The sequence below is a fragment of the Petromyzon marinus genome, chromosome 1, assembly GCF_048934315.1.
Source record: "Petromyzon marinus isolate PM22_M1 ecotype Great Lakes invasive population chromosome 1, UKy_Petmar_22M1.pri1.0, whole genome shotgun sequence".
NCBI classification, from domain to species: domain Eukaryota; kingdom Metazoa; phylum Chordata; class Hyperoartia; order Petromyzontiformes; family Petromyzontidae; genus Petromyzon; species Petromyzon marinus.
In genome coordinates this window covers 9,620,570-9,646,248 of record NC_133667.1, presented here as the reverse complement: position 1 = coordinate 9,646,248, position 25,679 = coordinate 9,620,570, and the positions used below count along the sequence as shown (strand labels likewise).

General features: G+C 44.1%; 1 protein-coding gene across 1 annotated transcript; it reads right to left on the bottom strand.

Moving 5' to 3' along the window:
• Positions 1–1,031: 1,031 nt before the first annotated feature.
• LOC142917489 (uncharacterized) lies at positions 1,032–25,123 on the bottom strand. Its single transcript, XM_076062155.1, has 8 exons — positions 24,518–25,123; positions 14,337–14,412; positions 12,512–12,646; positions 10,712–10,822; positions 8,524–8,631; positions 6,185–6,252; positions 4,535–4,853; positions 1,032–4,119 (listed from the first exon to the last, which is right to left on the bottom strand). The coding sequence occupies exons 1-8, from the start codon at positions 24,584–24,586 to the stop codon at positions 3,584–3,586; spliced, it is 1,422 nt and encodes a 473-aa protein (XP_075918270.1). The 5' UTR covers positions 24,587–25,123; the 3' UTR covers positions 1,032–3,583.
• Between the last annotated feature and the right edge of the window lie 556 nt (positions 25,124–25,679).

Sequence of the window (25,679 nt, the reverse complement as noted above, 5' to 3'; positions counted from 1 at the left end):
CCTTCTACACAAAGCAGACATTGAGGGGATGTGTCACTTTTGGGGGGAGTGTGGTGGAACTGGTTGAGCTCATTGAGAGAGTTTTTGGTGGAGTGAGGGTGCTAATAGGCGAACTCAGTCAATGGAAAACACCTCATTGGGGAATGGCTGATTAACACTGTATTTGCACACTTTTCCAATCACACTTTTTCAATTACAATCTATCCAGTTACATTTAAAACCTCGAAGCCAAAGTGACATGGATTGTTTTAATGTATTGTGCCTTTCAGATGTATTCAATAGTGTGCGTATTCAGTCTCAAATTATTCCAAATAGTATCATTCTCTTCTTCATTAAAGGCAATATGCGACCCATTTTTGACGAATATCGACCACTTTTATTTGAATATCCCGATGCACACGAGACAGTGGGTTGTGGAAGTGTGGATGCTCCACCCCTTTCATATGGAAATAATCGAATCATAGAGGATTGTTGGCAAAGGCGGCTACATAAGACCGCTGTTCGCGCAGTTCATGAGTACGTACACCATGGTAGTGCAGACGACAGCATTTCTGACAGCAGCCAAGGCTTAGAAGATTAACTGGCCTAGAATGCACAGGAACGTGCGGGAAAAGATTGGTGATGATTTTATTTGTTGACATGAGTAAGAAACATTCAGCCGTAAGTTGTTTTACAAGAATGACCCGTGGAGGAACTTGGTGGAATAAGAAAATAAATACAGCAGATGAACATTGCAACAGACGGAGTAGCAAACACATTCGAGGCAAACAACATTTAAGTCATGCACCATTCACGTAACACTGGCAGGACATATGCATAAAATCCGAAGTACCAAGGCACACGAAATCCGTTGACCACTAGTGCAGGGATGGATGACATCAGAAATATAACCCCATATCAAGGTATTGCAAGAAAGTGTGGAAAACGGGAATCACTTAGTCAGGGTGATAGCTACAGGGAGACACACTGCAGTATAAACGAGTTGAAAGCAGTGTTTGTGCAAACATGAGAATATGACACAGACATGCAGATTTATGAGCCAGTGTTTATTTATGGCAACCATCAATCCATCAGTTTGCGTATACAGAATCTTGCAGTGTCATAATGATTTATTTAATCCTCAATATTACGTTTAGGTATTTTTTTATTATCTTACATTGTAAATTGTTTTAATAATCGTATATTCGTAAATACATTAGTGAACAGAAGATTGTGCATCCTGCATATATTCGTGGTGCATTACAATTATCGAGGACAGAGCTCTCTGGATTAGTGTGCTATGGATTACAATTGCTTATAGGATATCTACCCCTGGAAGGTGGATACAGCACAATAATTAGCTCTAACCTTCTATCCATGATGGAAAACACTTTTAACTCTCATAAAGATGATCCACCTGAAGACACATGCCCAGCAACAACCGGTACCAATCGGCCCTCTATCACGTTCTTTCTGTTCATCCCTTAAAAACTCGGCTGGCCCTTGCACCACAATTCATTCGTACAGCACAAAACTACGATGAAAACCGATCATTTGCATTCATTTGTAAGGCGCCTTCCACTAATTTGTGAAATCGCCTTGTAAGATTAAGGTTAAGAAAAGGCCAAAAGAGGAGAGCTAAAATAGATCAAACAAACTTAAGAAAATGCATTTTTAGACGCGACTAAAAAGTATCCGCATTGTAGGTGAAACGAATTTCTAACGGGAGGGAATTCCACAACCGAGGCACAGACATTGCAAATGCCCGCTCACCCCAGGAACGCAGCCGGGATCGAGGGACACACAGGAGGGCAGAATCTGCAGATATTAACGACCTTGAGGGGGTGTACGGATAAATTAGCTCGTGATCATATGGTGGTGCCAGCCCATGCACGGTTTTAAACCTAGAAAGCACTTAAACTCTACTCGTTTCAAGACCGGTAGCCAGTGTAAATGATAAGAGAACTTGAGAAATGTGGTCACGTAATGGGGTGCGGGTGAGCACTCTCACTGCCGCATTCTGAACAATATCTAGTCTACCAATGACCTTATTTGAAACACCAACAAGCAAGGCATTGCAGTTATCGATTCGTGAGAGGACAAGTACGTGGACCAACCTCTCAGAATCAACCGATATAATGATGTTGTGCAGTCGAGAAATGTTTCTGAGGTGAAAAAACGAGGTTTTCACAACCTTATTAACATGAGCTTCGAAGGAAAGGGACATCAAATATCACCCCAAGATTATTAATCTCATGCTTCGGGCAGACGTTATGGCCAACAATAACTCGGCTGAAACGTCCCAGTTTACCTGCGATTTAAAGCAGACATGTATACAACTAATTATCGGAAGAATTTATTATGAGGTCTCTTACTTATAACACAAAATAAAAACCTCTTGTCAAGGCAACTTCACTCCAGCCATCAACGGTACCGACAGGGTCAACAAGTGGTCACAGAGTGGAAAGCTGTCACTGCTGCTCTCTAGTGGCCAAAGGCTGTATCACTTCATTTGACTGAAGTCAGGTCTAAAGAGACTGCTGTTTTCCTTAGAGGCTTGTGTTGCCTTCGAAACGTCGTGATTTATTTTATTGTATTTCTACCTATGTGACTTTACCGAAAGAACCGAAGAGTATAGATTCCTGCAGTCACGAAAGCTTCAAATCAAGACGGCTGTTTATTTTTTTTCTGGGGTTGACTTCCCATGAAACGTTCTTCATATATATAAGTATAAATCACAGTCTGGTATCACATATTGCTCACTTGCCATATTAAAGTACGATCTTTTATATACAATTACAAAAATTACGATAGAGAATGGACGTGATGACAGTTATCCAACTACTCAGCAAAATGTGGAAATAGAGTGCCATAAATCTATTGTGATTTGTGACTGTCTTATCCATAGAGTTAGACCAATTTCTCATTCTTACCTTCAAATTGGCAGTTTCATGTGGAAATACAGTGCCATAAATCTATTGTGATTTGTGACTGTCTTAGCCATAGAGTTAGACCAATTTGTCATTCTTACCTTCAAATTGGCAGTTTCTGTTATCCGTCATTTTGCTGATTATAAGAGGGTGGGTGGACCAGCAGATGGGTACACAACCTTTCTATTATCTGTAAAATCCACATATATGTGGAAAAGGAATGGACTATGTCATAGGAAATTGACAGCCTAAATAAAAGTTCAATCGAATTAATAATGTGATGAAATTACAAAAGAACATTGTGCCATTCAGAAGTTGCAAATAGTAACCCTTCCTATGAAGCTAATTAACCTGGCTGGCAAAGCTCAACTTGTTCAGTGGAGTTACATTGGTATCTGTGATAAACAGTGAATTGGAAAAAAAAAAAGTCTCATGTTTGGCTGTTAAAACGCGTGAACATGAAATTACTATGGAGGAGCATCCTTTTGGTAAGATATTTCCTTTCCCAATAATTATTGATATATAGAGAATATCAATGCACGTGGCAGTGAAAACAATATGGTGAATGGAAAAACCTTCATAAAACCTTCCTTAGACTTTGCTAAGAGAATTTGGATGGCAATTTGATCTTGTTTATTATTTTCCACGGATAAATTATTAAATCTATATCCATTTTAATTGTTGTTAACAGGCTCAATAGTGAGAACCCCAGACCACACCCATAGAGCAACATGCAGGGGTTCAGAGAAGCGAGCATAAAATGTGTGTATATGCTCATTGTTGTCAGCATTGTAAAATAACAGAACCCGTTTACCATAGTCCAAGCCAACACCGATTCTGCGAGGATGATCACCCACTTCCAGCTCCGTACTATGCTGGTCGTGCCAGGCCTTGTATTTGTCCTTGTGTTTCCATAAACACCAGGACCTGCTGTTAAATCCCATCAGGCATGCACTGTCTTGTTCTTTACGTAGAATACTCTGGTAAGAGACACCAACACGAAGGTTGACTGCATCCCCCACATTCACCACCCAGAAGTGGCATCCTTCAGAGAAACTCTCAGAGGACAGCACCTGTGACCAGTATTTGAACCGATCTGGGTGATCGGGTTTATCTGGAGGGCTCTTGAACCATACCGCTGTCTTGCCATCATCTGAGATGTTAAGTTCTTTATGTGCAGTGTTTGGATTAAGAGTTGGAGAGCATTTTACTGCAAAGAAACCAGTGAAACATGTCAACAGACATTCACAACCAGAGTTCTGTTTATAATTCCAAGATTTATAACGCCTAGATTTCAGTAAAACAAATTATTTTTATATATTGCAATTTAAACAATTACTTAATGTTTGTACTTAACAATACAATTATGATTTGAAGCTTTCGTGACTGCAGGAATCCATACTCTTTGGTTATTTCGGTAAAGTCACGTCGGTATTAAACAAAATAAATCACGTTTCGATCGCAATGTATACTAAAACGATACCTAGCATAAAAAATGGTGTGACTTAAAATGTGCCCTAAACAAAAAGTTATTTTCATTCTATATTTACCTTTAGAATTCATATCCATGATTAACTAAGAAAAGTCCCACAATGAGGCACAGTTGCCCATCAGATCCCACATACCGGCAGAGTCCAGCAGGGTCTGCAGCTGCTTTTGCTTGTCCTGTCCTGCAAGGATCATCTCCAGGAGTCCCTGGCACATCTCTTCACGCTCACCAATAAAGTATTTCAGTATAAAGATTGCACGTGCTGAGATGTCAGTAATTTCGTAAGCCTGCCAGAACACGGATATGTCAATCTCGTATTTGTTTTCCATCTCGTACATGAAATAGAACGTGTTTTCAAAGATGGATTTATACACTTCTGGCAGCAACTTATGGAATTGCTGCCAAACTTCTCCATAACTGGACTTCATTCTCTTCTCGATGAGCATTCGTGGTTCCTGTCCACACGGGAAAGAAGCCACGAGGGTAATTTGTTTTCATGTAATTTCTATGGTTGTAGATTTTACTATTGCATTATTTAACATAATTCCTCCAAAGTTGCTAAAATGGAGTGTTATATATTGGGTGCGTATTATTGAAACATGAACATTTCTGTAAAGGGATAAATTACCCTGCCATTGTAATATGGAATTTCCTCTAATAGTTTATGACTACCCAAGACATTGGACTTTATTTGTGCAGGATCCCACAATTGTTATAAAGGTGACAACTGACTTCCCAAAGGTATTATTTTACAGTTGCACTACTTCCTTTGATATTCATTTATTACAGAGTACTGTGCCAGTTATTGGATTAATTACGTGGTGAATCGGATAACACAAATACAATTTGGGAAAAACATTCTCCTCTCTGGTTCGATTTGTGCTGCTGGACGGCAGGCAAAGTCAGGACTTAGTGACCTAAATCATCAGCCGCATGACGCTGAGTGGAGCTTGTATGTGATTTCCCAGTAAGCGTGGAACGTTGGTACAACGGTGCAACCACACATCAACGCTGGCCCAACATTCAAGGTCTACCGAGTTTCCATCTATGGGCGGGAGGAGGTAGGGCATCTGCCATTTTTCAATGGCCCTCGTAATTGACCACAAAAAAGTAGTCAATTACAAATTATAATTAATGGATATAATTAATCATTGCAGCTATAGCTGTGATTAAATGTTTGACTTTGGACCCTCTGGCCGTTTATTGTAACTATCTTGCACAGATTACTCGCTTTAATTGTATAAGAAAATGCTAAATTTAAGACATTTTGAGAAATATATAACTGGGAAATTCCTTCCTATTGTTTCTATTGCATAAAGTGTTCTAAGAATGATTGACATTCATACCTTAAATGCCATAGCATCTCAAAGCCACTTAAAATAAAGTGAAATGCAAAACACTGAAAATAGAGTGAGAGAGTAAAAAGACGAGATCAAGACGATACAAAAGATCCATGGCAGAGGGACACGACCAACAGTGACTCCCGCAAGTACAACAGGGTAACATACAGACAACTGAGATACCTAGGACCAGCAGAGACCAAAGGAAGTCTTGAACAACATGAAGGGAAATACAACGGCCAGCTTGGGCTAACCATCCTAACACACTACCAAACCACCACCACCACAATCCACAACACTAAACTACTGCACCAAAAGTAGTGGTAAATAAGTTCTGGGAGAGTCTACACGCCACAATTAAACAGTGGCAAGCTCCACAAGAGTACACGAGTTTCTGTGATGCAATGTCATGGCAGCCAGCCCCCAGCAGATGCTGCTTGATTTACCTCAAGGACATCCTTGCACACTTCCACACGAATAAGGGGCACAGTCTCTGTCACTTTTCCAGAATCATCTGTTCCCGTACAAGAAGAAAACGTGACACATGTCCACTCATTAGAATCTACTGAAATCATTGCTAACGGTGACCCTGAAAGCACAATGTATGCATTATTCTGTTATTACAATGGTATTATGGGAGTGGGTCTAAAAGTGAACCTGCTCTGGTCTTAAGTAAACTTCAAAATGTGGGGTAAAAAGTTTTCAAGGCACGTGATCATTGTGGCAGTACAGGTGTGAGATTATAGGATGGTCTTGTCAGTTAATAGATGTGCACTGAAACAATTGTACAGCAATTAAATTTATATATATTAAATTATCTGTTGTGCATGATGCAAGCTCTTATTATCAAACAATATTGCGACTAAAACACTGTCTGATATATTGACTAACATTTATTTGAGTTGTATTCTGTGCTTAAATTCACCACTATTAGCAATGTGGAAAATCTTAATGGTAATGTGTGTCAGCTGTTTCATGAAGATGGAATTCTGGTCCTAAATGTGTAGCGGATATTAGCGAATATTTGGATGACAATATCAATGTACACATCTTCTTTTCTATGGGCGCTAGCTGATCAGCAACATTTACGTCGAGGTTTCTGAACCAGTGAACTGCTGCAAGACTAGTCTGACGAGTCTCTGAAATTCTACCAGTGCAATTTAAAAGCGTGCAGTGCCAGTCTATGTGATCGAAGGTTTGAGATTTGTGTCCGCAGTCATACTGTGTGCTAATCTTAAATTTTCAGTCCATAATGTATCCAAATTTGCCATTCTGATTAAGTTAAATACAGAGCATTTATTTTCCAGAGCAAATTGCAATTGAAGGTTTCTTCTGTGGACTTCGTGATTAAGCGCTTGTTAAAGACCTTGGCATTAAATTTAGATTTAAAGCTTTCGTGACTGCAGTAATTCATATTCTTTGTTCTTTCGGTAAAGTCACGTTGAAGGGAAACAACAAAATAATAAAATATATATAAAACAATAAAAATTCTCACGACGTTTCGACTATAACACAAACGGTCGTCTTCAGGTGTGTCGGTTTGCATAAATTTATTTATTTTAAAACGGTGTATTTATTTATTTAACCAAACGCCATGTCTCGGACCGCATTCGTGAACACAAAGCAGACCTTAAACACCGTAGGACCAACACCTCGGCCGTGGCAGATCATTGTTATAATTCAGTAGGCTCACATGACATTGACTTTTCCAAGACAGAGGTTCTTTGTAAGCCATCTGGCTACCATGAGAGATTCGTTCATGAGGCTATCCACATATACAAGCACAGAGACAATTTCAACCGAGAAGATGGATTCTGGCTTAGCAATCATTGGAAAGATTTGATAAACAATTTCAGGTCTTAATTGATTGTTCACGCTTACAGTGGCTTTCAGACAGCATACATTAAAAAAAAAATTTCGTCTCCCCCCTCCTCTTTTCAGAACATAGATGGACTAGTCCGTCTAAATAAACTGCCAAATCGCTGCACGTGGCGCTAACGTTTTTTTATAAATAAATAAATACACCGTTGAAAAATAAATAAATTTATGCAAACCGACACACCTGAAGACGACCGTTTGTGTTATGGTCGAAACGTCGTGAGAATTTTTATTGTTTTATATATTTTATTATTTTGTTGTTTCCCTTCAACGTGACTTTACCGAAAGAACTAAGAATTTGACCTTGGCATTGTTCGAGTTTACTCTCTCCCACGACTCAAGTTTGAATGAGGGCACTTTGAGAGCTTAAGCTCGATCTTCCAGTGGGTTTCAGGTTTTTAATATAGACTTCCTGAGGTTCTGAAGGTCCACTTGAATTGGTAGGTTTGGCATGACCATAGAGCAAGTATAGTTGTGGGATATTTTTTTTGTCTGTAAATTGTTTAGGTGGATGTCTGGTCACATTTGGTTGATGTCAGTTATGTTGAAGAGTAGTGTGAAGCACGAACAAGGAAAACATTGAGACAAATCAACACAATACAATTATTATATATACATAGTAGTGTCTATATGGAAATGCATAAGATTCATAATTGTGGACGAGAAACTTAAGTCAAGATTTAGCATTATTCAAATGCTGCTCAATAACATTGTAATAAGCAGGATTATTGCTTAGTCTTATCTTGGACATTGCACGTTTTCCTTCAAGTTTTTGTGATGTGCACTGGGAAGTCTTCCAATTAATCTACAGCCCTGATTTGTCTCCTCAAGAATAGCTGGGCCACTCATTGAAGTATTGGTCTCATTACTAAACAATGCCTATTATATCAAATGCTCTGTTTCTTACCAAAGGTGTATAAGCATTTCTTCTTCCAATAAATCAATAAGGGCACCACCACCAGAAGAATGATCACAATTCCGGTAAGAATTAGAATAGGAATTAGAATGTTTTTTTCTGCAGGTAGAAAATGACAGAGCACACACATTCAGCATGCATATGTATTGACATATACAATTAAATGCTAAGACTATTATATATCACCCTCTGAAATAATGTTACATCGACACAAGTGCCTATGCTTTTATATCAGTGCATCAACCAATTTACATTTGGTCGCAATGTTGTCTAGTAACATGTATTTAAGTAACAAACTTCGGGATGGTTTATACTGGCAAAGTCTCATCAGCAGTGTGGCCAATTATACAAATGTCAGCAAGATGTTGTGGCAAGAGCTAGCCACAAACATCGTGACGACTGGTTAGTGCCACACTAAATTTGCTTTGCTGTAGGGATCTGCTTCATGACGTAAATATGCACGATGAAGCCTGATGGATCAATTTATAGATATGATTTTTAACATACTGTGGTGGGCAACAGGGGGCAATGTAGCAAGATTCGTGGTTGTCCTGTGAATCTATGCAACCCCTTTTCAGCAACCCCCACTAACCAGCGTGGTACAGTTTTGTAAAATAACATCCACAATCCACATGTATATATGTATGTTGAACTTATGTCGCACTGTATGTAGCCAATCGTACTAATCGGAGGTGTAGGGGAAGGACAACAAACAACACAAAACCAGTTCTAAACAAATGAGTTTTGAATCTAGATTTCAACGTGCATAGATCGAAAGGAAGAGCGTTCCAGACGGACGCAGCACATCTGAAAGCACACGATAAGTGACCGTCTCTGTTGATGGCGAGCCAAAAAAAGTCACTGTGATGATGACCGGAGTTTGTGATGGTTTATGCTCATGGAAGATCAGCAAGGTATTGTGCTTCATTTGTGTAGTGGGTTCCAGGACACGGCAGAATAGAAGCAGCACTATTTATTTAAACCTTAACAAGGGTTACACTAGAAGGGGTAGCGGCCCCTCCACCCGTATAACTCAGGAACACACCCCAGGCTCTCTAGCCTAAGCTCTAGGCTCCCAGTTCCTCCTGGTAGGGCTCTAAGGGAGGCTATCAGATCCGGCCCTGGTTAGGCACAGATCTCGGCACCCCGCCAACCAGACCGGCCCTTAGAAGGACTCTGACTCTAGGGCTCTGGGGCCGCACCGCTGGCTTGCTGTGCCGACCCTGAAAAGGGCAGCAGTCACAGGAGTTCCAGGGTCTCACCTAGCTGGCCTTCTTTCTTCACTGGTTGCTTCAGCCTCGGGCCCCACACTCTGCCCCGAGCTCCCTGGCTCCCCGCACTTTATACCCACTGGAGCCTTAGCGGACGTTGTTGTAGCCACCAAGGTGTGGGTGAACCACACCTTCCCGTGCCATGTGTTTATTCCCCATAGCACCCCTACATCACCCCCTCCCGTGTAACCCGCAGCCGTCCCGGCTGCAACAATACTCGAACAATAAACACAACAAACCCCCACCCGTGCGTGCCTCATAAGAACGAACACCCCAATAAATAACCCAACCCACCTATACAAAATTACACTATATACACAAATACATTGCACCCCTACATTTGTGGCAAGCACTCGTTTGGCAACTGGGAGCAAATGCAGCTCAGAGAGCACGGCACGAACAAGGTCGGATCTTGCAGTACCCGTCACGAGACATGCCAAATAATTTTGTACACGCTGCAGCTTGGTAATGTTTTAGCGAGACGTCCCATAGTGAGTTGTGAGTTGCAATATTCGAGCCTTGTCGATACTAAGCTACACACCACCGTGTTGGCTATGTCATGACTCAAAAGTGGTCGAATGTGTCGTAGAGCCCTGGTATGAAAATTACAGGACCTCATCCAGCAGTGGATTGACAAAAACATGTGTACTGTACGTGACAATTATGGTTTCTTTTTTGATCACACACAATCCACAATTGTGCAAAAATTTACCACACTGAAGAACCTGATTTTAACTCAAGTGGGATCTTCGAAACAGCCCTACTGTTTAAATTGATAATATATCAATGACGTCCAAGATGTGTAAATTCATTACCAATTGCAAGTTGGTGAATTTCCTGATGCCAATCGCCCTTAATGTGCATATGTTGGTAACAGAAGCTATAGAAATAAACAGGACATTTCTCACCTGTGTCTGATGGAACTCCACAAGGCTGTGAAGGATGAGGCCGACTGTATCCATCCTTACACTTACACGCAGTGTCGCGAGTGACAGTACAGTCCTGTTGAACATCTTCATCTACACAGCAGAGAACAAAAGGAAACTTGATCTTGATTTGAAGCTTTCGTGACTGCAGGAATCCATACTCTTTGGTTCTTTCGGTAAAGTCACGTAGGTAGAAAAAATAATAGATCACGACGTTTCGATCGCAGCAACAAGTGACCGTCTTCAGGTGAGAGAATCAGACTGCTGCGCGACGAGGCACAGCAGAGGGGTGGAGGGAGGGGAAGTTGCCGCATCGGGCACAATCGCTGGCCCTACCCTTTTGCTTTCAGTTTGGTGTTTTAACATCTTAACACCTGTTTTGTTGCCAGAAAAAAAGGGGAAAACCTATTCTTATATTTTGACACTGGCAAAGGAGGTCCCATGATGATTAACGAATGTTTGTTGTTGTGAAAAGGAGCTTCATAGCTCATTGGATTCCTTCAGTGTAAATGAAGATTCTGATTCTAATGTATGGATGAGGGGCGTTATTCTTTGATCATTATAATCATAGTGGGTCAGATTTATCCGTAGCATGGCATTCAAGAATGCATGCCTCCCCGCAAGTCGACCCAAACAATAATCGCAATTATAATAACATATGCGCGATGAGGTGAGTTTATCTCATCTGGTCTCCCCTGTGGAGGTTCTTCAGAGATGAGATGAGGGACCAATGTGATGGCAGTTTAATCAACTATGGATGTTTCCTCTCCTCTTTAATGCTGCATAGTACTCAATTTGTATCACCTGGCGATGTATGAAAAAAAAGAACCAGAAAAATAATTTATCCGGGTGACTTTGCCAGTAATCTGCCATGGACCCTCTTGACTGTGTAATTGTAAATATTTTCGATGAGTTGTTAATAACCAGGGTATTCTAATCTCAACTCTAAAATAGGACGGGCTAGAGTTTCCAGTGATGTCATATTTGTATATGATTGCTCTGTCAAGGTTTCTGTGCGTGTGTTCATCCTTTTTTTAAAAGTGTAATTTCAGTTTTTCGCATTATGAAAGTATTTTGCTGTTCTTAGACCATCCTACATTTCCAACGTATGATACATTTCCTCTTTGTTTATGTGCCTTTTCAATTGCTGCAACTTCTGGAGCCAATTTGTGTAAAACTCGACTCGCCATCTTGTCCTCACCCTGCTGACCGTGGTCTGTGAGCCTGCAGTGCAACAGGGGAGTACCGGTTCAAACTGTCTGCACCATCATCATCATCCTCCTATTTTCCTTCTTCTCTTCCGAGCAGTTCAATATCGTCACAGCCATATTCTTTACGCTATTTAAGAGGGAGGCCCTTTCCCATGAATTTAGTGAGATGATCGTCATATGTAGCAACAAAATGTATACTGCCTTGCTCAAGTTGAGATAAATGAAGATCAGCTAAAGGATTGGGGTCCACGGGAGGAACGTGGGGATCCTTCTGTTCAATCTGTCCATGTCTTCAGCATCGACCCCATCTTGGGTGCAGCCTATTAAGGAAAATGAATTCAACCAACCTGGGTTTTCATAGACCTCTATCTTCTTCTCACAATGTGTTTTTGACACCACAACCCACTGTATAACGAATTGCATGGTCATCTAACTCACATTCTCATCAATTTGATTAATTGACTTGTTTGTTTCATTTAACATAGAGTGATTTATTAACCTTTAATGCAATCATATCCACACTGATGAAATCTATATACACACATGAAACCTACTCATGTGGAACTCTTACAGAGAACGTTGCAGGTGCTGCAATTTTTGCATTCAGGACCACGGTTTGCAACATCCATGTAGTTCTTCCCTGGCGAGCAAGGTGAGCAGAGTGAATCACCACCATCAGAAAAGCAGTCGTGAAACCACCTGCTACCTGTAAAATGGACAAGTTCAAATAATAACGGGATCAGAAAGCAACTTTTAGTTCATTTTATTTTACATTTCATAATTTTTTCCTGGAAACAAGTTTTTTTTATGTGGATGCTTTTCAAATTGATAACATTTTCTACAAAGAATAATATGAATTCCAAAGTTGTATTATTAATTGCTGATGCCTTTTTAAATATACACCATGGCATGCTGTAATGAAGAGTGTAACATTTCGATTTAAAGCTTTCGTGACTGCAAGGATTCATCTTCTTTGGTTCTTTCGGTAAAGTCACGTAGAATGAGAATAAAATAATAATAAATTGATAAAATAAAATAACACAATAAAATTCTCACGACGTTTCGGCCACAACACAAGCGGCCTTCATCAGGTGAAGGGACGAGACTGTCTGGAGGACAGTGCTGGAGCGAACACAGCCAAGCTCAGGCCGCGACCTTTAAGCTGTGTGAGAAGAAACAGAGCGCCTTGACAAAGGAATTGGCATAGATTTCGATTTAAAGCTTTCGTGACTGCAAGGATTCATCTTCTTTGGTTCTTTCGGTAAAGTCACGTAGAATGAGAATAAAATAATAAATTGATAAAATAAAATAACACAATAATATTCTCACGACGTTTCGGCCACAACACAAGCGGCCTTCATCAGGTGTAGGGTCGAGACTGTCTGGAGGACAGCGCTGGACTCCAAATAGTCTCGTCCCTTCACCTGATGAAGGCCGCTTGTGTTGTGGCCGAAATGTCTTGAGAATATTATTGTGTTATTTTATTTTATCAATTTATTATTTTATTCTCATTCTACGTGACTTTACCGAAAGAACCAAAGAAGAATTAGCATAGAATTTAGCATTGAAATAGCTGAGTGATTAGCTTGTGACTGGTCACAGTTATTTCAATGCTAAATTCTCCTGTTTGATTTGTACTAGGTGCCTCTGTGAATGTGTATGCTTTGACTTTAACATAGCCATTTCTGTGACCAGTCACAAGCTAATCACTCAGCTATTTCAATGCTAAATTCTATGCTAATTCCTTTGTCAAGGGGTGCCTCTGTGGATGTGTATGCTTTGACTTTAACATAGCCATTTCTGTGACCAGTTACAAGCTAATCACTCAGCTATTTCAATGCTAAATTCTACGCTAATTCCTTTGTCAAGGCTCTCTGTTTCTTCTCACACAGCTTAAAGGTCGCAGTCTGAGCATGGCTGTGTTCGCTCCAGCGCTATCCTCCAGACAGTCTCGTCCCTTCACCTGATGAAGGCCGCTTGTGTTGTGGCCAAAACGTCGTGAGAATTTTATTGTGTTATTTTATTTTATCAATTTATTATTATTTTATTCTCATTCTACGTGACTTTACCAAAAGAACCAAAGAAGAAGAGTGTAACAGGGTCTTTAATTTGAGCACAGAAAAAAATGGCATGAGTCCATAAATGTGGGCATTATCACACAGCTGAATACTGAACAGCTGACTTAATGTAATCTAGCCCATTGATGATGGTGATCAACTTTAGCCTACCCAGCTATATTCTAGACATGATCTGTTGCAAGCATTGCCGTAATTATACGTGTAATTCTATTTGCAGACCGAATTATCAATTGGTTCTGTTGTCTATATGCAACCCACACTTTCTACAAACTAACGTTTGCCCACAAAACAATTGATGTTACTGTTTTGCTTGCTTACCTGCACGACAAAGGTGGCAACAGAACCCTTGTGCCGCTCTGTATTGTCCTTTCTCTTCACATTCATTATTCTCAACCTGAACATGAAATAAAAGTAGAACAAGAGTCAGGGCACAGCTATGTGTATGAAACAATGACTCCTCAATAATGCATGTGTTGTGTGATGCACGACGACTTGGAGGCAAAATTGCTAGTAAGGGCTTTCGCCAGTTTATTAATACAAAGGGGTAACACTACACATCAGAGGTAGGTGTTCCTACATTCGGTCCTTCACGCGGACCCTCGGGCTCTATCTGCTGCTAGCCTTGGCTATCTCTTGACTCTCTCACTCGAGTCGGAACGGGAGCTCAACCAACACCGCCCGACCGAGGAGAGCAGCACTCCATGTAAACCTAGCCGGCTCTTGCAGACTTCTCTCAGCCCTACCCCTGGCTATATATTTGGCTCTCCTACTCGTAAAACCCGGACAGGGAATGAGACAACACCGTCCAGTCACGAGCAGGAAAGACCTCCTTCAGACACTCACCATCCCGGGCTCCCACAACAACCCCGCTTTCGTCATGACGTCATCGCGCCTCACAGCACGCATGACGTCACGTCGTAATACTACTCCTCTACATTACACCCCCCCCCGTGAAAAAAATCAGCCCTCCTGGCTGTTAACTATACGAAAGCGGAGCCCTGTTTAACCCGAAGAGCAAGACATCAACCAATAACATCAATAACCACAATGTAAAGTGAGTGTGAAGGCGTATCCATCTGCGGAGGAACCAAAGGCGAACGTTAAGGCAGAATGGCAATTTAGGAAGGCCGTCATCTCGCGGAGCAATGAGCCTATCATGATGGTGATGGCTGGAACCCGATGACAATGTGCCCAGGGAGCCGGTCAGCGGAACTGAACGCTCCTTGAGCGCGTGTGAGCTGCTGGTCCGTTCCCACGTGCGGCGTCGGCCGTCAGGGCAGGAAGCGCATCAGCCAGCGACAGGCCCATCGCCGGGGCACCAACAGGAAGAGGCATCACCTCTGGAGCTACTCGGGGAGGTTCTGTGGGCGCACATACAGAGCGTTTATCTTGCACATCATCCTGGCACGTCGGCCGCATCAATCACCGGCCGCTTCCGAAGTGTCGATGAATGAACAGGGCTAGGTGGCACATATCTTTTCAGACTAGACAGGTGTACAATCCAGTGCCGGCGACCGAAGCGAATGCGGAAACATTGCGAGCGTCGGACCTCCACGACCTCAACAGGGTTCTGCCAAGGGTGATGTAATTTTGGGGAAGTCACAATAGGTACATGGGGACAATGAAGCTACGCTCTCTGCCCCTTTTCCCACAAAAGCCCGGAGGCTTGGTGCTTCAGCAAGCGCTCATTAGCTGCTTGCCGGCTGGCCGAATTATCAATGGCCACTTGCCTCACGCAGCCTGTCGAGCACGACTTTCATAGGAGCAAGCACTGCGGATCCCTTTTTCGAAGATCCCAGGTCCATTTGAACCTGAATCGGGGATTCCGGTTTTCTGCCATACATTAGATAAAAAGGCGTAAACCCCGTTGAGGCATGACGGGCCAGCTTGTACGCGGCCAGGACCCCGGGGACGAACAGGTGCCAGTCCGACTTGGATGTGCTCACATGGTGGCACAATATATACATGAGGGTGTGGGTCAACCGTTCAACCATCCCATCGGTCTGAGGGTGATAGGGCGAAGTGCGAATTTTCTTGGTGCAAGGAGGTTGTGAAGAGAAATTGCGGCCCTGGTCAGAGAACAATTGTTCAGGAGCACCCTTGTCGAGAACATAACCCTGCACAAAGGGCTCGGTGATGGACGAGGCCGATTGGTCTACCAAAGGCCTCGCCATAGGCCAACGTGTGAGATGCTCAACTCCCACTTGGAGGTACTTGTGGCCCCGTTGGGATGTAGGAAATGGGCCCAGAATATCGAGTACCACGAGCTCATAAACATGAGAAACCCGGATGGACTGCAGCTGGGCCCGATCATGGCCAACTGGGGCCTTCCGCCGCGCACAATCATGGCAACCTTTCAGCAGTAGTGCCATGTCACTCTCCACACCTAGCCAGTAGTAATCCCGCTTTAGGGTTAAGAAGGTCTTATGGTAACCAAGGTGCATGAGTTTCTCGTGAATGGCTCGGGTCAATTTCCCTCGCAGGGCAGTGGGCAAGACCACACAATACCTCTCCAGTTCTGTATCCCAATGCATAAGGAGGCCGTCGTGCACAGCGACGACCGGGGCGGCCGACGGAGATGAACTCCGGGCATTCAGCCCAACATGGCATAACAGCCTCAACAGAGAGGAGTCCTCCATTTGCATCTTGGACCATACCTCTCGAGGGAGACCCAGCCCAAAATCGGTAGGTAACAACATACCTGGAGGGGGGGCCACATCAGCCGTTGCAACCAACTGGGCCAAGGTGTCAAATGGGGCCCTGCAGTGACTTGAACCCATGGTACACGCGCACCCGCCCCCTTCCTGTGGATAACGTCAAAGGTGTACTCCTGCAGCACCTCGAGCCAGCGGGACAGCTGACCCGAGACCTGATCAATACGCAACGAATATTGCAGGGCCGCATGGTTAGTCCGAACGGTGGACCGCCTGCCATAGAAATAGGGCCTGTACAGTTGCACAAAGAAAACTATGGCAAGCAGCAGCTCCCTCCGAGTCACACAATACAGCTGTTCAGCAGGAGACAAAACACGACTGCCATACGCAACGACCCTTTCCACACCATCGACCACCTGCGCCAGGACAGCCCCAATGCCCGTGTCGCTGGCGTCATGCTCGAGCACGAAGGGCCTGGAAAAGTCGGGGTACCCCAAGGGCGGCGCATCCGCCAAGGATGCTTGAAGTGCAACATGCAGCTTGCTCCTCTTTGCCCAGCGAAATTTCTGTCCCTTTGCGGATAGTGCGTGCAGTGGCTTCGCAACCATCGCAAACTCGTGCACAAAGCGGCGATAATACTAGGCAAAGCCAACGAAGCTGCGTATCTCAGCGACAGATGTGGGAGTCGGCCACGTCCGAACATAAGCTGTCTTTTCCGGATCCGTGGCGACACCTGACGCACTAACAATATGCCCAATTATTCCACCGATGGTTGTGACAAATAACACTTCTGTGGTTTGAATTTCAAGCCCGCAGCACATACTTTGACGAAGACTGACTCATGACGACACAAGTGTTCGTCAAACGTATGGCTGAACACAATGACGTCGTCCGAGTAAATTAAACAACATTCCTATTGCAGACCCGCCAAAACCATTTCCATGAGACGCTGGAAGGTGGCTGGGGCTGAATGGAGGCCCATAGGAAGCTGATTAAATTGGAACAGCCCCTGGGGTGTGCAGAACACTGTCTTTGGTCTAGAGGCCTCGTCCAGCGGCAATTGCTAGAAGCCTGAGAGCAAATCTAAGGTCGAAAAGAACCGCGCACCTGAGATGGCGTTGAGGAAGTCATCCATGCGGGGCAAGGGATATGCATCAGCCACTGAAATCTTGTTTAATTTCCAGAAATCGTCCCAGAAACGGAGACTCCCATCCCGTTTCTTGACTAGCACAATGGGGGCACCCCAAGGGCTAGTAGAAGGGGAGATAATGTATGTTGCCAACATTTCATCAACGGCCAAGCGGACATGATCTTTCTCTTTAGGGCTGAGACAATAGGGTCGTACATCCAATGTCGATTTTTTTCTGGCTAAATACATCGGTGAACCGTTCACTGAGCGCACGGAGCTGCTGGCGCTCCTCGGGGGACAAGAGGGCGTTCTCCCGACACAGCGCGTCAATCCAGGATGCGTCCATCTTTGCATCCTGCATCACACCCGCCACAACTCCCCCAGCTGGCATGGCGTCATCGGGTAGAGGAGTTGGGGTTGCGTGTGCCAAAACAGTGCCAGCAGGAATTATCACCTGTGAAGGACCCGAATGAGGATCTATAAAAAGGGGTCCTGATTCTTTGACATGGCCATCAGGGTACGCACCAAACAAGGCGTCCTCGAAAAGTAGTTTGAAGGAGACAACAGATTTCCCGTCTCCGGTGAATGTAAATTCAAGGGTCTGCGCAACCTAAGGGGTACCAACATCTGTGCCCCAGGTGGAATGGTCGTAGAATTCCTGGACAAAGCTCGCACACTGGCCGCAAGGTGGGACAACATGGCGGGAGACTGCAAAAAGTGCAACCGATGTCCTGATGGCATCTCCACACCACCTTGGTCCACGAGTATACAGATGGGCATGTTGGCCAAGAAATTCGTCCCCAAAAGGCATGGCACTGCCAATGCCCTTGAGACTAAAACGGGCCCCTCCAATTCAATTTCGCTAATTCTTATTGAGGCAACAATGTGTCCCAAAATGCCCAAACTGCTGCCTTTTGCGGAAACACGAGCCTCCTGAACCGGCCGTAATGGACCAACGCTATGTTCAAAATACATTCGGATACAATAGTGGCCAACGCATCTATGTCCACCAAAACCCGCACTTCAACTCCCTGGACATAACCAGCGACCGCAGAGAAACCTGCCGCGGCCGCCACCACCCGATGCATTCCATTGATGGATCCGCCTAGGCCAACCAGCGAATGGTAACGAACGAGCACTGGGCGAAGCAGAGCACCTAGTGATGGCCGCATGATCATGAACCCTAACCCCGCTAGATGAGTGAGGTAAGGGGAGCGGCCGAGTGATTGATGCGTCGCGACTTGTCTGGGGCCCAGATGACGACGATGAGGGCCTGCTGAAGGCCCCGGGGGCGTTGCGGCAGCCCAACGTGATGTGGCCCTGCTGACCACAGCGGAAGCAGGTGGTGGGCGCCGGCCCCTGCGAGGGAGGAGCCCTCGCAAGCCTCCATTGCTCCAGCTGGCGGCTCCCGGCATTTTTCCTGCGCCGATCGCTCCCAGCGAAAGCTGCGAGGCCATCCTGACCTTGAGGCATGCCAGCCCCCTCAGGACCTGGGATCCCAGCGCACGCCGCCACACCGGGCGACTGGCTCAGTGCAAGGTGCACCTGAATTCCCTGCGCTACTTTCAGGGACGAAACGTCAGCCTCCTCGGCAATTGCCAGGACTACACCCAGCTCACGCGCAAGGGAGAGCAGACGTTCCAATGCCAGAGAGTTGAGCGCCGCACCACCCATGTTAGGGAATGCCGCCCAAGCCAGCGCCAGCAAGGAGCTGAGGAAAGCGAGCGGTGTCTCGGTCTCCTCTCGCCTCCGCAGGGAAAACTTCAGCCGCGCGCTGGAAGGCAAACTCAAAAATAGCAGCCCTTTGGGCATTTGTCATCGGGAGCGTCCCCCTATCCACCGGGTAAATCGATTTAAATGCAGCCAAAGCCCTGTCATCAAGTGCCGTGGGGAGCACCTTGAGAGCCTCTTCCATGCGCCATCCAACTGAAGTATACGCCGCCTCAAACCGGTCCTGAAAAGCCGTCCAATCGGCGCCTGCCGCAATGAATGGGTGGACGAGTGGCAAGCAACGGAGCTTCTGGCCGCCGGACGTTAATACCAGTGAGGGCCCACCAACTGGCACACACGGAGGCAACGCTGGGGAAGCCGTAGCAACGCCGGGTTGCCGAGTCGCTTCGGTAATGGCAGCCGGTTGCGGAGTCGGGGAAAAAATGGCGCCCGGTTGCGGAGTCGCAGCAAAAATGGCGCCAAAATGTTGCGTCTCGTCCTGCAGAACAATGGCGCTCAACTCTGGAGTCGCGTTCGTTGTGGAATTGGTGCCAAATATGAACGAGGCGGGAGGCGCAATGGCGGGAATCCGCCGTTCCCGCTCAGAAAGAGTGCTGGGTGCGCGTGGCTGGGCTCCGACTTTGACCATCGTCGAGACAAGCTGGGCGGCGGACTGTAGAAATTGTCTGAGCTGGCTCCTGAGGATCCGGCAGGTGTCCAGCAGTGGTGAGGAGCCATTCACATCCGCCACCTCCTCCTGCTCTGTTTGGCCCGGCTCCATGGAGCACATCTCCGGGGCCCCGAACTCCGGGGACGTTGTGGGACCCTCCTCCATGCCATCTTCGTCATCGAATCTCACCACAAGTGGGTTCTTCCTCTTCGCCCCGGACTTTGACATGGCGGCGAAGGCTGGAGACACTTCTGGCACCAGTTGTTGTGTGGTGCGCGACGACTCGGAGGCAGAATTGCTAGTAAGGGCTTACGCTAGTTTATTAACACAAAGGGGTAACACTATGCACCAGAGGTAGGTGTCCCTACACTCGGTCCTTCACCCGGACCATGGGCTCTATCTGCTGCTAGCCTTGGCTATCTCTTGACTCTCTCACTCGAGTCAGGACGGGGGCTCAGCCAACACCGCCTGACCGAGGAGAGCAGCACTCCTCATAAACCTAGTCGGCTCTTGCAGACTTCTCTCAGCCTTACCCCTGGCTATATCTTCGGCTCTCCTACTCGTAGAACTCGGACGGGGGTTCAGCCAACACTGTCCGGTCATGAGCAGAAGACCTCCTTCAGACGCTCACCATCTCGGGCTCCCACAATGACCCCGCTTTCGTCACGGGGTCCCCCTTAAGTAGCTCCCGTGACATGACGTCATCGCACCTCACAGTGCGCATAACGTCACGTCGTCATACTACTCCTCTACACATGTAACAATTCACTCGACTCCACATCCCCTGTGTATTTTCGTGATTCAAGGTCAAGTAAAAATTTTTGTCTTGCCTGTTAAGCCTCGTTTCTACTGTCTAAATCTCCTTCACACTATCATTTGTACTATCTGTTTTACGTGTACTGTTGTGTCTGTACTGTATGCCTAATTTTTTCAGTCTCATTCTGTTTTACTACCCTAAAGGAAAACACTATTAAAATAATGTATTACTTAAGCAATAAATACAAATATTTGACTTGAAAAATACATTCTAAACATAAAAGTTATTCATTCTGGATTTGAAGTTTTCATGACTGCAAGGATCCATACTCTTTGGTTCTTTCGGCAAAGTCACGTAGCTATAAAATATAAAATACATTAAATCACGACGTTTCAGGCGCAACACAAGCGTCCGTCATCTGGTGGGACAAACACAGCAAGAAAAAATTGCTGATGTAGGTAGTTGCCTACTTCAGCAATTTTTTCTTGCTGTGTTTGTCCCACCAGATGACGGACGCTTGTTGTGCCCGAAACGTGGTGATTTAATTTATTTTATATTTTATAGCTACGTGACTTTGCCGAAAGAACCAAAAAGTATGAAAAGTTATTCAATTTAAAATATCGATCAATCGTTAACATCTACTATTGACCATAAAACTCAAGATAATTTGAGCTCAATACGGTGGTTAACATTGCTGTAAAGAATACGAGCATTGATTGCATTTAGGAATGCTTCCATTTAGGAATGATGCATGCAGGTGCTACGACTGTGCTGAATAGCCAGTCCAGATCGCCCTACATCAGTGTTCTTCATTGCAAGGCCCGCGGGCTACTAGCGGCACCTGGTGGCCTTTAGTGCGGCCCCTGACATGCGGCCCCCGAAAATACACAGATGTGAAAACACCCCCCATCATCGTACTGTCAAACCCAATGGTTTCAAATGTATGGAAGCCCTCACACTGATGTCTTATCGGCGAAAGTGGCCCCTCTCTGAAACTTAGAGAAGAACACTGCCCAAGAAACTGGCTGATGGAGGTTCCAGTTAGCTAAGAGAAATTGGCAGGCCCATTCTCACAGTATTCTAAATTTGAGAATTATGAGGCTTACCAAAGCCTTTATTCAAACATTGGCACATCTATTAGGTATAAAAAGGATGAGTTATTGATAAAGGGTTGTTGGGGACCAACTATTTACTGATCTCAAATATGCTGATGATGCAGTTCCTTTTGGCAGAGCAGCTAGCATCACGGTCCATGGCACTGAGAAATTTTGAACAGGCAAATATTACGATGGGGCTTCATACTTCATGGGCAAAAGCTAAACTTCAGATCGTGGGTTGTAGCTCTGCAGCTAAAAGTTAATGCTGCAGATATGGCCACAGGCCAACTATTGTTGATGATGATGTTGATATTGATGTTCACGTTCATTTGATGATCTTGCTAACAATGATATGTCATTGTATCATGCATTATGCAACGTGTTAATATTTTATACAGATATCATTAAGTGTAACACAAAATAATTTCCTTTAAGGTAAGTAAATACAGTAATACCTCTGTTAACGACTCCTCTTGGAATGAAGATCCGTTATAACGAAGTCGGCTGTAGGGGGACCCATCAACGCCCTATTTTTGAAAATGATAAACAAATATATATCTTCTGAAGTCACTCAGTGATTCAACAGTGACATTTAACACGTGCCCTGTGAACTCAACCGAGTGGGGTTTGATTACATTATCAGTAGCCAATCAGCAAAGAGCTAAGGGAGTCTCCCTCTCCGGCCCGCCATAGCTCGAGGTTCTCGTGTTGATAAAATTGTATCGGTTTTTTTTCAGTGACAAAAAATATTTGATTACCCCCAAATTATGTCATCAAAACGTCCATCAAGTGCAGGGGTCGGCAACCTGCAGCTCCAGAAAACGCATGATAATCTTTGCCTGCTCCCTTGTGGGCAACCATTTGTTGAAGAAGAAACACTTTAATCTTGAACATCATTTAACACAAAGATAATTAACAATTTATTACATACGACATAGAATGGGTCACTATAAACTGTCTTTGTGGCAACAAAATGAGCAATACTTTTATAGAATAACTAAGCAAGGCAAAAACTAAATAGACAGTTTATTCTATAACATATCTTGTTAATTTAAGTCAGAAATTGTCACCTGCTGTATACCTGCTGTTTGTGTTCAAGTAGCTCTGTGTGTGGTGCAGGTCTCGAAATATTTTGGTCAAAAAATGTCCCTTCTCCTTTGAAAAGTTGCTGACCCCTGATCGAATGCAAGCAGCCTTACTGGGAAAAAAGTGCAACGTAAATCTCATCCATCTCTTTGGAAGCGAAAATGCAGATCATAAGGAGGGTAGAGGCAGGAGAGATGGCGTTGAAGTGGCGCATTCGTTGGGATTAGCACAGTCCACCTTAAATATAATTTTAAACCAACTAGACTAAGTAATGGATTCTGTTATCCTATTGTTTATTTACCACATCAGAGAAAAATGTAAATTTGTAGTTTATTTCTAAATGGGAGAATTTCAGCAGGTAGGTGTCGTAGTTTTTCAGGCAGAGCGTTCTAAATCACAGCGACAAGGACTAAAAAAGCCCAAACTCCAAAACTGTTTTGCCGAAAGCGTGGCTGACAAAGCAGGTGTGTGAGGAGCTCAAACTCAACTATTCAGGCAGTTGTTGGAGTGCTTTGTGAATTAAGTACAATTATACCATTGGACTTTGCCACAATTTATATCCCAACACACATAAGTGATGAATGATGTCCGGTTGTGCTTGACAGATTTTCTGTCTTGACACTCGTAATCAAACTCATGTGCTTTCATTGTCATTGGCTTTGCTGCTGCGAGTAAGGGTGTGGGACAGCCTGCTATAATAGCAGACAGAACCAATGTGAGATCCTAATGTCTGTGTTATCCTGGTTTTATTGAATTTTAATATCGAGTCTTACTTTTTTACATAGTTTTATTTAATTATAGATCTTGTTACCTGCCTTATAGGTACTGGACATGTGAAAAGAGCTTCATAGCTCATCGGATTCCTCCAGTATAAATAAATATTGAGATTCTGTGTTATCCCAAGATTTATGTTTTACCCTGCATTGTGATTGTTGCGGAGCCCTAAAGGTTAGTACGACATATTAAGAGTATCCATATGTACAGTGAAAGAGAGGTTTAATGCAATTATACACAATAGTGATAATAGATATATAGTTCCTAAACAGTTAAAACATCTGAAACATTATCGGCAAGAATCAGGCTAGCCGAAACTGAAGGAGCAGACAACGAGAATGAAAGATCACACATCGTGCATTTTTTTAGATGAGAGCAGCCCAAAATAAGTTTCAACCTCCCATTGTCTGATCGGCACTGAGAAGCAAGAGAAAAATCACGGGTAGTTGAGAGAGAAAAGACCATTTGGGCAGCAGAAGCGACATAGCGACACTTGCCATCGGCTTTATGTCAATGGTGATCGGAGGCTTGGGAAGGTGATGGGAGGCAATGTTAGATTAGGAGCAGCTGATGAGTAAAAAGCGTCTTCCCGTAGTGGGTATAAACTGTATTACGCACTTACCATTGAGATGAACGTCAAAAAGATGATGCCAGAGATCAGCCCCATTGCTGCCAATTGTTTTGGCTGCATCGTTCAAACTTGGTGTCAAAATGGTACTACTGGAGCACGAACCTAACGATGAATAATTAATATCGCTGTTATCTAGCTTTGCTTTAGAAATACTTCACTGTCAAATTATGCAAATACGCCTTGTGGCACTTGAACATTTCTACAGAAGAATCCCAAGCTAGATCACCAGTGGGCTATGAGTGTAAAACACTTAACTGTTAAACACAGGTGTTAATGTCTATATTCTTGGTTCTTTCGGTTTCCCTTCTACGTGACTTTACCGAAAGAACCAAGAATATGAATCCCTGCAGTCACAAAAGCTTTAAATCAACTTTTAATATCTCTCAAAAGTACATGTAGATGAAGATGAATGTACCGTGCCTAGACTAACGACACCCAGCAATCTTGAAACACGGCGACTGCAGCTCCTTTGCAAGTTCCTCATTCCGTGCTTTTCATTGTCGCTTCAGAGAAGTGGTCAAACTGGAAACACTGTGCCGCTTGGTGGTCTAGATGTCTTGTGATCACCATTTAATTCTCAACTAAATCGTTATATTTTTGTCAGTAAGATGTATTTGAAGCAAAAATGAAAAGAAAACATTGTAGGGGTCAATTAATTGGGAGCTGACAAGACATCTGAATCACCAGTAGAGTTCTGTATTTGGAGCAAGTACCGTACATTGTTTCGTTAACAATGTGAGCTGCGTACCGTGCAGATTTTGCCTGACTTCCTTAACATGTTTTTAAAAAGTTTGTATACATGAAAAAAAACTCAACATGTGCATCAATAACACTGTGGTCATACATAAAAATACAGTGTCAACAACAAAGATGACGTTTAGGGTAACGAGCTTTCTTCAGAGCGGCCAGAGAGATAGAGGGGTTGAAAGCTGGAGACTGACCTTTCACTGGAAAAAAACACCTCTGCGGTACTAAATTCTACTCACATGGTATCGACAATCAAAGGCATTTCCCTGTCCCCAGACGACCTGCTTGTCAGTTTTGATGTGGTGTCCTTGTTCACCAAAGTCCCGGTACCTGACACCATCGCTATCATTGAAGACCTGGTTCATCAAGGACTGCATACTGATGTACCCCCCCTGGTGAGACATTG